General features: G+C 39.1%; 1 protein-coding gene across 1 annotated transcript in view; it reads right to left on the bottom strand.

Annotated features, from left to right (window-relative positions):
* Positions 1 to 14475, bottom strand: part of DNAH11 (dynein axonemal heavy chain 11) — a 306796-nt gene that overhangs the window by 196097 nt on the left and 96224 nt on the right. Inside the window, exon 28 of the mRNA XM_036864125.1 lies at positions 12348 to 12581. Coding sequence (XP_036720020.1) covers positions 12348 to 12581 — 234 coding nt within the window. The remainder of the gene's footprint in view (positions 1 to 12347; positions 12582 to 14475) is intronic.

The raw sequence follows: 14475 nt of genomic DNA, 5'->3' as shown, positions 1-14475 counted from the left end.
GTACACCGTGCCAGGCACTAACTAGGGTTATTGTCTGTATCATCTCACGTAATCTTCACAACAATCTATTATCCTCATTTTGCAGATGAGAAAATTGACTCGTAGGCATATTAACCACACTTGCTAAACAGGGCAGGGGGAATTCAAATCCAGACACTCTGACTTCAGAGCCTGAGTTCTTACTGATCACATCGAATAGATTTCCTGTACCACCCTCCACAAGATCAGTCCACCCACCACTTTCAAGTTGGACAAATGGTAGTTATGCAAAAAGTATTCCAGAGAGACTTAAAATCAAACACAATGAATAAGTGGTTCAAAGGAATCAAAAATACGTACTTTAGACATTCAGCATATACAACAGCCTTATAGCTGTTGTTGTATATTCTACTTTCAATATCCTACATCTATAAAATGTAGTTACATGAGAAGAAAAGCAGAGGTGATTATTATTTCATGTATGCCATGTTCAGTGTTCATCATGATTTTCGGTTCCATGAGGGCAAGGTCTGCATCTGTCTAGCTGAGTGCTTTGTCCCCAGAGCCACTAGCTGTTGAAAAGTAGGTGCTCAGGGACCTCCCTGGTGGCGAAGTGGTTAAGAAACCACCTGCCAATGCAGGGGACACGGGTTCAATCCCTGATCCGTGAAGATCCCACATGCCGCGGAGCAACTAAGCCCGTGTGCCACAACTACTGACCCTGCGCTCTGCAGCCCGTGAGCCACAACTACTGAGCCCATGCACTGCAACTACTGAAGCCGCGTGCTCTAGGGCCCACACACTGCAACTACTCAAGCCCATGTGCCTAGAGTCCTGCTCTGCAACAGGAGGAGCCACCGCAGCGAGAAACCTGCGCACCACAACGAACAGTAGCCCCCGCTCACCGCAACTAGAGAAAGCCCACGCGCAGCAACAAAGACCCAATGCAGCTAAAAAACAAACAAACAAAAAAAACTGAAAAGTAGGTGCTCAATGCATGCTTGAGCACTGAGTAGATGACTGAATGAACAGTAATAGCGTATACACATGTAAGTTTCTCAACAAAATTTATAGGCATGTTGGTTAGAAAGAAGGTACTTTGGCATTGGATATTTTCTATCTCGGTCAAGACATCCAGTCTTCAGAGTCACAAATCTTACACCAGTACCAGTACTTGGTTAGAAAGAGTTGGTTGTATCAACAGTAATAATATTTTATGTCTCTTAAGAACATTTTTCAAGTGCTTTCACAAGCAATGTCTTGTCTGAGCTGCCCTGTGATTTCTCCATTATTGATTCCCTTTTTACAAAAGTTCTGTCAAGTGACAGATGATTAAAAATACGGCTCATCAACATTATCTGGACAGCATTATATGTTGGGGATCTTATACTGTCTCTCAGGATTAAACTTTCCCAATGATGCTCTTTTGTAAGTAATAAAATTCTGTACCCACACACACACAAAAATAGTAGTTATAAAATAGCTATCATTTGGACAGTGGCATCAGGCAGCAATTACTATACATTCATATGGTAACTGCATACAAGTTTATGGTCTGTGACACATATAAAATGTTCCTCAGCAGCTTTTAAGAAATACATACTTTACCATGTAATCAGCACTTATTCTTGCCCTTGATTAAAGAAACGTCACATGATTTTCTACTGGATCAAGGATGTTTGTCTCAGGTCAAAAACATCCCTCTGAAACTCAAGTGGCTGTTTTCCCGGTACACCTTGGTTCAGCTGGAGCATATGTATGGTGTATCTTGAACCAGAAAGAAGCCTACCTTTACTTACAGTCCAAACTCCTATCCATGAACACAAAGCCTTCCATGACCTCCCATCACTCTTTTCCCATCTGACATCACTCCAACCATCCTGGACTTTTCTTTGTTTCTCCATCATGGCTGCTTCAAGGTCACAGAGACTGTTTCACCTGTCTGGAGTCATTTTCCCTCTGATCTTTGTACAGCTGGCTTCCTCTCATTATTCAAGTCTTAGTTTAAGTTCACCTCCTCAGATCAGCCTTCCTTGGCCATCCTATTTCCACCTACCCAGTTATTCTACATGTTCCTAATTTATTTTCTTCATGGTTCTTACTAGTATCTTATCATTCACTTATTTACTTCCTTGTTTGCTGTTTGTCTCCTCCGCTTGACTGTAAGCTCTCAAGGAGCAAGGTCCTTATCTGTCTTATTCAACACTACATTCTCACATGTAGCATAGCAGCCAGCACAAAGCATGTGCTCAGGAAACACTCGTATGAATAAACAAAGGAAGATATGAATGACAGCAATAATACACACCAGAACAACATTTTGTTCTCTCATCCCCTCATTCACACAACACTAACATGGTTACTGTTTCCAGAGCTTATAGGTCAATGAGGAATGCAGATAAATAATTACAATTGTTTTGCTAGGGCAAGTACAGAGTACTATGACAGCACACAGAAATAGGACCTTCCTTAATCGAGAGCTTGGAAAGACATTTTACAGGAGAGGGTATTTATGCTGAGACCTAAAGAGTGAGTACGATTTAGGCTGTAGAGAGTTCAGGGGTTTCCCACCCAGGGAGGCAGTGTTTAAGCCACAGGAAGCAGCTCAGGATATGGCAGGTGGCCCTGGGAGGGACCTGAAAGAAGTCTGGGATGGTGAGAGGGGAAGGCAGAGGCAGACCAGGTATGTAAGGATGCTGTAGAGGGAAGCGGGGTCCCAAACATGCAGGGCTAGGCCAGCTTTCTGAGGGTCTGAACTTCAATCCAAGGGCAAGAAGACACTGGTGAAGGGTTTAGGGAGGTGGGGTGATAATTGGATGTATGTTTCTAAGAGATTTCTCTGCCTCTAGTATGATTAATTGGAGGGAAACAGGATTGGAGAAAAAAGACCAGAGAAGAGGATGCTATACTCAATCAGGCGAGAAAAGAGTAGCTGGGACTAGGTTATTAACAAAGTAGTGAAGGAAACAGTAAGAATAAATATATTTAGGGCAACTGAAGAGACTTGGTGGTTGACTGGGCATCAGGTGAAAGAGGAGTCAAATGGGCTTCTAGTCTGAGCAACTGGTGAAGAGTTTTGGTGTTTTTTAATGAACTTGAGAAGCACTGAAGAAGCGGGTTTGAGAAGAGTAAATACATTTTGAATGTTCTAGGCTGGACGTGCCTGTCAAATTTCCAGTGGACAAGTCCAATATGCCCCTGACTCCACTTCAGGAGAAAGGCCTGAGCTGGAGGTCAAAGTCACCAGCATATTACAACAGAAACTGAGCAGCCAAAAGGGCAGATGAGATTAGCCAGGGATATGTGGTGTGGTGACAAGAAAAAGGGATCTAAGTTAGAGCCACAAGGAACAGTTAAGGGGCAGGAGGAGGAAGAGGAACAAGGAAATAAAAACCGAAGAATAACCCAAGAAGTACGTGGAAAAGTGGAATTCAAACAAAGATGAATATAAGGGAAGAGGGCATTTGAAAAGGAAATATTTCTAACATTAAAAAAATAGAAATCTACTCAGTCAAGTGATTAGAAATAGTTCTTGGAGAGAGATGAGGATGAAAAAATGGAATGAGTAAGTATAGATATTTAGTTCAAAACGCTTGGTTATAATATAAGTTCCAGCGATAGAGTAGGAAATGGAAGGAGATGTGACATCAAGGAATACTTTTTGGTGGTTGTATTGTTTTTAAGCAATGTGAGAGACTTGGGAATGTTTAATTGCTGATGGGAATGAGCCAGTGTAAGAATTTGAAGACACAGTAGAGAAGGAAGTCACGGAAATCCTGCAGACGAGACCCAGAGCACAGATGGAGACAAGGTTCCAGATGGTCAGAGGCCATCCTTCCATTTTAACAAGAGGACGGTGCAGAGGGCAGAACACCAGCCCCATTGCCATTGATCTAGTTCCTCTCTGATGGCATCAGCAGATAATAAGAACTAATATTTATTGAGCACTTACTAGCTAACATATCTAACAAGCATTATTATATATGTGTGCATGTGTATGTATATATATAGTATGTGTGTGTATAATATCTATCTGTGTGTATATATACATACACATATTTCTAATTTAATCATCCCCACAATAACTCTGTAGGGAAGGTACTATTATTATTCTCATTTTATATATGAGAATACGAGGTAATTTGCCCAAGATCACACAGTTATAAATGGTGGAGCCAGGATTTAGTACATGATTCTAGGATTTTATTGTATATTTTATAAACCTCAAAGTTTCCCATGTGGATAACATATTCATTAACAGAACACCTTGGCCAGACAAGAGTTGACCTCCAATGATTCCGGTGGATGGAAAGAGGTAACTAGGCATCCCCCTCCTATAAACTCTCATATTTAGATAAACATGGAAACAATTCCCAAGAAAGAGACATGAATCTTGATCACTGAGGTTTATATGTTACAAATGTCTAAGACACCATGGTGTTCTTCCAAAGAGGACCAGCTCGCTTGGTGTGATGATGGTGAGCTCACCATGAAGGAAGGTGTCAGGCATACACAGTAACATACTCAAGGTCAGAGAGAAGGGCTGGTTCCCGATACATAATGGTGGTTGATTCTCAAGTTTGTCCTCACCCAGCTCCTACGGCAGTATGGTATAAAGAGGCCATGTCTGTGAACTTAAAGAGACATGTCCCTAAATACTATAGGATAAATAAGGCAACACAGGAAGAACATTTTCCTTGTAGTAGCAGAAGCACTGCAATTTTACCATGATCAAGGCATGGCAGATTTCCCAGCTTAGGCACACCCAAGCCACAGCAGCAAAGAAGCTGGAAGGGCCCCTCGGTAGAAATGTTAATATCTGGAGCTTGTAGTCCTCAGCTCAGCAAACTGAAGTGAACATTACAAGGTAACTACTACAGCACTTTGGGAGTCAGCTACCAGAACCCTCAACCTCTTTCCATCTGGACATACAGAGAAGTAATGCTCTCTGAGTCTCTTAACAATAGCAACAAGATCTCTAATCCCGAAACCCACCAATGTTTCAACTTAAGCAATATCAGAAACAATGGATTTTCATTTCAGCTAGAACAAAGAAAATTGCCAAAGAGACCAGGTCCCACACTCTCTGACACTATCAGGTCGTGGGTTGTGGAATCTCGGTTTATCGCCTCCCTTTGCACTGTTCGTTTCCTACTTCTCCTTCAGTCATATTGCGAAAACCAGCACAATATTGAGCAGTGTATGTCAGAGACAGTGAGCATAATTACCCCATTCCTGACATTAATGGAAATGATGTTAATGTTTCACTATTAAGCATGATTTTCTGTCTAGGTTTCTGGTAGATAATCGTCATCAAGTTATCAAGTTTCTTTCAGATGCTATGTGGGAAAAGAAAAAGGTGTAAAAATTGATAATCTAAGCTCCCACCTTAAGAAACTTGAAAAAGAGAGGCAAATTAAACTCAAAGTAAGTAGATGAAAGGAAGTAATCACGATAAAGCAGAAATCAGTGAAATACAAAACAAACAGTAGAGAAAATCAACAAAATCCAAGATTCGTTTTTTGAAAACTTAAATAAAATTGATAAACACATAGAAAGTCTGATTACAAATAAAGGAGAGAAAACACAAATCACCAACACCAGGAATGAAAGGGGGACACGATGCCAGATCCTCCAGATGTGCTAAGGATAACGTCGATATAGGAAGACCAACTCACATCAATAAGTTTGAAAACACAGATCAGGGGTGGATGACCGTTTCCTGTAAAGGGCCAGACGGTAAATGTTTCGGGCTTTGAGGGGTACATGGTCTCTAGTGCAATGATACCACTTAGCCAGTGAAGCGTGAAAACTACCAAACACATAGGCACCGGGCCAGATTTGGCCAGATGGCTGTAACTTGCCAAACCCGGACTTGGAAAAAATGGGTAAATACCTTGAAAAACAGAAATTCCCAAAACTGACCAAGAAAAAAAGAAACCAAAAAAGCTACACAACAGCATGTACACAAAAGAAATCAATTTATAATTTATAAAGAAAGAAAACCCCAAGCCCAGATAGCATTACCAGTGATTTCTGTAATAAACTCTTTCACAAAATACATGAAAATGCAATACTTTCCAATTCCTTTTAAGGAGCATAATTCTCATCCCCAAACTGGCAAAGATATTATAATAAAAGAAAACTACAGATAAATGTCCCTTATGAATATAAATGCAGAATTTCTGGACAAAATATTAGCAAATAGAATCCAGCAAAAAATATATACATCTATAAATGGTAATACATCATAAATGCAAAGTGGCCTTAGCATTCAAAAATTCACCTTAGTAACAGAATAAAAGAGAAAAACCACAAGAGTATCTCAGCAGACTTGAAAAAGATCAACTCCTCTTCAAAATAAGAATTCTCAGTATGTAGTAATGGAAGGTATTCCCCTCTGTTTGAGAAAGGTCATCTACAAAAATCTAGAACTACTATCATACTTAATGGTAAAACATTGTTCTTCCCTAAGACTGGGATTACTTCTATTTAACATTATATTGAAGGTCGTAGCCAATTCAATGACTCAAGAAAAGGAAATAAATGGCAAAAAAGAATGGAAGGTCAGAAGTAAAACTGTCATTATTTACAGATGGTATATTCATGTACATAGAAAGCCTGTGAAACTATATTTAAAAAAAAAAAAAAAACAACCTACTACAACTAGCAAGCAAATGTGGCAAAGTCTCAAGACGCAGGTAAGTATTAAAACATCAAAATATTTCTGTATACCAGCCACAAACATTAGAAAATTTAAAATTAATTAGCATATGTTTACAGCATCAAAACATATCAATTATCTAAAAATAAATCTAGCAAGAAATGTACAAGACCTCTGCACTGAAACCTACAGAAAACACCGTTCAGAGAAATTAAAAAACCATTGGAACAGGGCTCTATTTACGAGGTACCTATCTTTAAATTTAAACTTTCTTACCATTTCTATTATTTCTGTGGTTACTGGTCTACTCAAGTTTTCCACCTCATTTTGAATTCATCTTAGAAACACTGTTCATAGAAAATTATCCATTTAATTTAGATTTTCAACTTAAATATTAGTATAAAATCACATGTAGTGTTGTACAGTCTTCTAAAAAAAATCTCTTTCTCATACAAGAGATTTTTCTTTTCGCTATCCCTTTGTTGTTTCTGCTGTCTCCTCTGAACTGCAAATCTTTGTCAGTGTTTGATCTGTTCAAAGAACCAACGCTTGAGTTAATGGATCAGACTGGACTCATGGCCTATATGGGTAACAAATCTCTTTTTCTGTTACCTCCACTTATTGTGGGGATCTTGAGTTACTTCAGGATCTGTTTTGCTTTTTTCTCTAGAACAGGAATTGGCAGACTACAGGTAATGAGCCAAATATGGCCCACCACCTGTTTTTATAAATTAAGTTTGATTGGAACTCAGCATGCCCATTCATTTAAAAATTGCCTATGGCTTCTTTCCTACTCCAACAGCAGAGAGGAGTGGTTGTGAAAGAGATTACAAAGCCCACAAAGACTAAAATATTTACCATTCCATCCTGCACAGAAAAAGTTGTCCAACCCAAGATCTACAGTCAAGACACAGTCATGGCAGAAGTCCTCAATAAATGTCTCACTTTGTTTATGAAGTATTTCTCAGGCCTTTATCCTGGGGACAAACACTCTCACTGATAATCTCTTGGGATGTACAGGAGGCAGGACTGGTTCCAACTGTTCACCTCTTATACATTCATTACTTATCACTGACCATGGACCATGAGCCCCACATATTTTTTTACCTTTATTGAATCTCAGTTTGTAATTTCTCTGGAATTTCATTGGGATAAAGTAGGCTTATCATGGCAATAGCTTCTTCTTTTTAATATGTTTGGACTGTGATTTTCTCTGCTCTTAGTCATCTATCAGTTTGATTCCATCTGTTATCAACTTCTAGGCATTCCTCAAATTATCTGGTCCAGTATTTCCAGGTACAATATGACTTCTTTTCATATACCTTGTCTTTCAATATAATTTTTGATGCGTTAAAGTAACCAGGTTGGGCCCAAGATGGAGTCGCTCACGTTACCCACATCAGCAAACCAAAAGGTAACTGTTTCTATGTTGGGCTCTCCCAGAAAAAGCAGGCTTAGGTCAACCAAGCAGTGTTTGCCTGCTCAGCACACACGTTACCTGACCTGGCTCCAAGGCTTCCCTTTGCTCCTTACAAGGAAAGTAACCCTGCTTTAATTAATCAGCAAATGCCCCTTCCTTGTTCCTGTTTACTTTGGTCTATAAAAATCTCTCCTCTCCTACAGCTCTCTGGAGCTCCTTTCCATCTGCAGACTGAATGTTGCCTGATTGATGAATCACTGAATAAAAGCCTACTAGGTCAGTAAATTGCCTGTGGAAAAATTTTCTTTTAACAGATGAGAGGGGCGGTAGAGAATATGTGCTCTACTCATCATCTTGTAGCTTCCTGCTATTAAGAAGCATGAGCCTATCAGATCACAAATTTCTATAAAGACAAAAACAAACAAAAAACTCATTTCCAATATACACTGTGTAACTGCAGCCTTCACAGGCTTCCCTATTTGGGTCAAAGGGTCAGGGCGAGATAAGAACACTATCAACACAGTATGCAATTGTTTTTGAAAAATTTCTCAATGATTAAAAATGAGGCCAAAAACTGACCCTAAGTAGGGAAATGAGAGTTTCTTTCTTATACATATAATATTTCTGAATATTTGTGGTCAGAAAGGATAAATAGTTAAATAAGAAAAGCTTTATATTGTTTATTGTGAGTCTTATTAAAAGTACCCTAGGCAATGTCCCAGCACACTAGTAATTAATATTTTGAATCCAAAATGCTTCCATCTCTTTTTCGCTGATTTGCACACAGCTCAATGATAAAGGAAGAATGGAAAAACATTCTTATCAGATCCCAAGCCTAACCAAATACTTTTGCCAGGGAACGCTCAAATTTGAGAAATTATATTTTATTTGTTTTACTTTCAAAGACTCTGGCAAGGCAGGGATATATATTCAAAATGCAGTATTTTTGCCTTTAATCCCAACACTATCTAACATGCAATTACAATATGTCTGGGGGGAAATAAAGTTTAAAATAATTATCTTCGTTTACCTCACTACAATTTGGAACTGAGAACTAAGGAAATAAATTACTTGTTCAGGTAGATTGTCAGTTACAGCCAACTCTGATTTCAGTTTTGAAATTAAGCTATTTTAAAGGACTGAAGTTCACCTTAAAAACTGCTCACAGTATTAGCAAGAGTAGTTTTAATTAAAAACAAACTCCAGCAGATGGTTACCTCCATTTTTAAAGAGCGAAAACGAATGGGGTTTCAATTTAGATTGAAATGCACACACTTCTCATGAACCAAACTGAAGCTTTAACAATATTCAAATGTTAGCTGCTCTGGTGTGCATACTAGTAACAGTGGCAACATTGAAATGCTGTATTGAAGGCATCTGTTGGCTGGTCTGTCAAACATTTCAATTCATGCTGGAAGTGTTTCATAATTAAGCACGTAAATGCTGTCTTCATAAACCACCCTCTTTGTCTACTTCTCATCTAACACAAAAAAGAAGCATTATTGTAACTCGAACAAAATGGAAAACTTTAAAACTATTTTAAAGGAGAAAAAAGCTAAATTTTCTTAATTAGCTGAATAAGCTAAAGCTACTGGAATATAAATAACTTTAGCTCTAAGAATAAAAAGGATCAACCCTTACATTTAGGTCTTTAATCCATTTTGAGTTTATTTTTGTGTATGGTGTTAGGGAGTGTCCTAATTTCATTCTTTTACATGTAGCTGTCCAGTTTTCCCAGCAGCACTAATTGAAGAGGCTGTCTTTTCTCCATTGTATATTCTTGCCTCCTTTATCAAAAATAAGGTGACCATATGTACGTGGGTTTATCTCTGGGCTTTCTAACCTGTTCCATAAGAACCTAGGGGCAGGACAGGAATAAAGATGCAGACGTAGAGAATGGACTTGAGGACATGGGGAGGGGGAAGGGTAAGCTGGGACAAAGTGAGAGAGTGGCATGGACATATATACACTACCAAACGTACAATAGATAGTGGGAAGCAGCCGCATAGCACAGGGAGATCAGCTCGGTGCTTTGTGACCACCTAGGGGGGTGGGATAGGGAGGGTGGGAGGGAGAAGCAAGATGGAGGAGATATGGGGATATATGTATACATATAGCTGATTCACTTTGTTATAAAGCAGAAACTAACATGCCATTGTAAAGCAATTATACTCCGATAAAGATGTTAAAAAAAAAAGAATCAACCCAATGTTGATGACAGGGGAGGCAATAGACAATTCTCATGCACTGATACTGGGAAGGTAAATTTGGCATGATGTTTTGAAGGCTTAAGAAGGTATAGTCTCTGACCTAGCAATTCTACATCTAGAAGTTTATCCTGAAGAAATAAAGAAAAATATGTGCAACATGGATGTAAACACAAAGCTGTTCACTACAGTATTATTATTGAGAGCCAAAAATAAAAACAACCTAAATAGCAGTAATAATAACAACAGGCAGTCTTACAACATATTGGGTTAAACTGAATGGACAATTCCTTTATTAACACAGAGGATATTTGAGTAAAACGAAACACATCCACATGCAAAGTACACAGCCAAACATGAGAGAGGGGGAAAGAGAGAGGGGGAAGGAAGAAAGGGAAAGGGTTGGGGGAGAGTGGGTGATAGTCCCTAATGCCAAGGATGTGCATCCAAGTTAGAGCAGTAGAATGAGGTTAACAAGCTAATGCCATGGCAGGCGAAAGGAGAATTTGAGTAGAGACCCAAACATCGGAGACTGAAGTTTAAATTGCCCACGTGGCAACACAACATTTCTGTTCTCTGCCTCTTATACTCCCTGAGCAAGGCAGGGAGTTAGAATTCAGATGCTGACATAAAGCCAAGATCCTCAGAGTATTACACAGTCCAATACAAGGTTCTAGAAAAACTCTACCCACCAGCTCAGAGAAGCAAGAAGAAAGCTTGAAACATCTTGGGGCTTTGGATAGGAAAAATGTCCTCTAAAAGAAATCAAAATCTCAGGCCTAAGCCATGTGAAGCTATGGCATCCAAAATGACCCTGCCACTATGATCGGTAAATCCCAGACTGAGTAATTAACCACAAAATTAATCCAGAACTCACAAAACCTGTAGAAACCTGGAGGAAACAAGGAGAAAAACATGTAGGGACATCTGCTCAGTGTAGAACACACAGAATTCCTCCAGAAAAAAAAAAGCCAACCTAAAGATAACCTTTAAAAATAAACATACAGGGCTTCCCTGGTGGCGCAGTGGTTGAGAATCTGCCTGCCAATGCAGGGGACACGGGTTCGAGCCCTGGTCTGGGAAGATCCCACATGCCGCGGAGGAACTAAGCCCGTGAGCCACAACTACTGAGCCTGCGCGTCTGGAGCCTGTGCCCCGCAACAAGAGAGGCCAGGACAGTGAAAGGCCTGCGCACCGCGATGAAGAGAGGTCCCTGCTTGCTGCAACTAGAGAAAGCCCTCGCACAGAAACGAAGACCCAACACAGCCAAAAATAAATAAATAAATTTATAGAAAAAAAAAATTAAAAAAAAAACATACAAATAAGTTCAAATTAAAAAAAACAGCCCCAAAAGAACAGAACAACCTAAATAAGACTATTAATGAGATAGAAGAATAAAAACCATAATGAAGACATGTCATTATAAAACTGATTTTTAAAGAACCAAAAAGAACTTTGGGAAATTGAGATATAGTAACTGAAATTAAACTTATGAAATGGGTATGTATTAATAAAAGTCTTTAGGGGTAAAGATGACTGACATCTGCAACTTCCTTTGAAAGTGTAATTGGAGAGTCTTACATAGGAGGAAAATAATATGTACAGTATCTAGGTGTGGGTGGTATACTGGATCCTTGGGAGATAATGGACACGGATGGATGTTTTTTATTTGTTTGTTTTATTTATTTTTTATTGAAGTATGGCTGACTTACAATGTTGTGTTAATTTCTGCTGTACAGCAAAGTGACTCAGTTATATATATATACACATTCTTTTTTATATTCTTTTCCATTATGGTTTATTTCAGGATATTGAATAGGATATTGAATATAGTTCCCTGTGCTATACAGTAGGACCTTGTTGTTTAAGGATGGATGTTTTTTAAACCCATGTAGAAAACAAGAATGACAACACCAAACTACAAAATGGAAAGCTAAACAAATGATTGCTAAAATCTTCCTAGCATCATACCTTGAACACAGAAGACACTCCATACAACAAGAATGAATGAATGAATGAATGAAGCTTACCTCTTCAAGTCCCTTTAAATCTCAAAATCATAAATCTTATAAAATACCTGTTTTTTATGGAAATCCTTTAGGGCCGTTTCGTAGCCTTCCTCTAGCCTACTGAAGGCTATTCCTACATCTGTAGTCCACCAGATTTGTGAGCTAGTTAGTGCGACTTGAGCCGGGAAATCAAAAATCCACAATTCCCTGGGTTTGTCCTCATAGGCTGCGATGGCTTCTGTGATAGAACGTCGCACTGTCTCTTGCATGGTCTGTTCCAGCTGCAGAAGCCACGTTTCCACCTTTTGAAGCAAATGGAAGTGTTGTAACACAGGCTTAATTATGGAAAAGGGATTATTCCATCCTCTCACGGGCTTGAAGGCTACACAGAGAGGGAGGCCTCAGGTGGATTTATTTTAAACCCCTGTACTAGAAGGATAACTCAAACGAGCCAGTGAACTACTGATTAACGAAGTCTTTCCTACATGAACCTGGCTTCTGCCGGGATACTGCTCATCTTATTTCACCTACCAGCTGGCTGATAAAATTCCACATCCTAAACAGACAAGGTGTTCTCCATTATTCATTTTTCAGATTTGAAGACCTGATGGTTCTAGACCAAGATCCCCTCTGATGACACACAGTGTTCTGAGAAACCGAGCATCACAGCCAATATGCTAGAGTAAAATTCTAGAGATTTGGAAATAATAGGAAATTGATTTTTTAAACTGAAGTACAGTTGATTTACAATGTTGTGTTAGTTTTAGGTATACAGCAAAGGGATTCAGTTATACATATATTCTTTTTCAGAATTTTTTCCATTATGGGTTATTACAAGATATTGAACATAGCTCCCTGTGCTATACAGTAGGTCCTTGTTGTTTATCTGTTTTATATATAGCAGTGTGTATCCGTTACTCCCAAACTCCTAATTTATCCCTCCGCCCCCTTTCCCCTTTGGTAACCATAAATTTGCTTTCTATGTCTGTGAGTCTAGGAAAGTGATTTTTAAAATGTATCTTTTGATAATTTTTAAATCTACTAAAGATTCCACCCTCAAATCTACATAGTTCCTAGTCTTAAGCCAAAGTGTTTTCAGCAAGTATCTTAATTATATTCCCTACTGGCTCTCATCCTCACACTTGTCATAAATTAGACAGCAGGAGAGTATGAGAGATAGGACAACTGCCGACTTGTGAAAATCTTTCTTAAAAAAATTCATTTGAAGTTTATTTTGCTCCCACAAATATATTTCTGCCTGTTTTCCAACCTATTCAAATATGCTTTGTTATATTTATCCATATATCTGTTTCTTTGGGATGATATTATATAACAAAAAGGATACCTATACCATTTGCGAATAATTGATCATATCAATAAAAAATAACTATAATAAATAAATTCCAAGGACTATATGAGATCCTGAAGATTATACAACTGATTTCTTTCCCCGCCTCTGTGAAGATGACACAGCATTCATTCCTGCAACCTCTTTCTCTGGAGAACTGGGAAGGAGCAGTACGTGGTCAGTGAGCTGACAGCCTTCCCTATTGGAAGAAAAAGGGAAGAACCATCCCCAACATCCTAAAAGACTTCTCTCCTGGCTTCCTAGCTGGGCTTTATTCAGATGCCTGAAAGCAGGTGACCTAATCACTACTGTAGTCACTCCGCACAACTCTTAATGTCACCAAGCAGCAAGCTCCTTTAGTAAATCGGTATCATTTGATCATATCCCAGATACTCTGGGATCCATGTCCTCAGTATGGCCACCTGTTCTCAAGAACTCTCCAGTCCATCTGGGAAGACCAAACACGCATACAAGGTGACACATCAACCCGTGTTCAGAGACTATGCCACCAACGGCAACTCAGCTCAATATAATTTGAGAACTAAGCCCTGATGAGGTGCTTGCTTGATCTCCCATTTCTTGGTCTTTCATCAGCTTCTGTCCGACCCTCTATAACAAGAATTATCACTTCCCATTATCACTAATTATGTGAATATCCATTTATTCAGTAAGCTTAAGAGGTCCCCAAGGAGAGGTGCCATGTCTTTTTCTTTTCTGTATCTCCAAAAGCCAAACCCAGCAGCTGGTACATAGTAGGTATACAATAAACACCTGTCGAATAAAACGCAAAGAGCCCAAACTGGGAGGAACCAATCATAAAAGTGTGGGGGGAAGAGGGGGGGAGGACC

This window comes from Balaenoptera musculus, chromosome 9 (genome assembly GCF_009873245.2).
Source record: "Balaenoptera musculus isolate JJ_BM4_2016_0621 chromosome 9, mBalMus1.pri.v3, whole genome shotgun sequence".
NCBI lineage: Eukaryota > Metazoa > Chordata > Mammalia > Artiodactyla > Balaenopteridae > Balaenoptera > Balaenoptera musculus.
The sequence above is the reverse complement of the archived record's forward strand: the minus strand, read 5'-3'. Positions and strand labels throughout refer to the sequence as shown.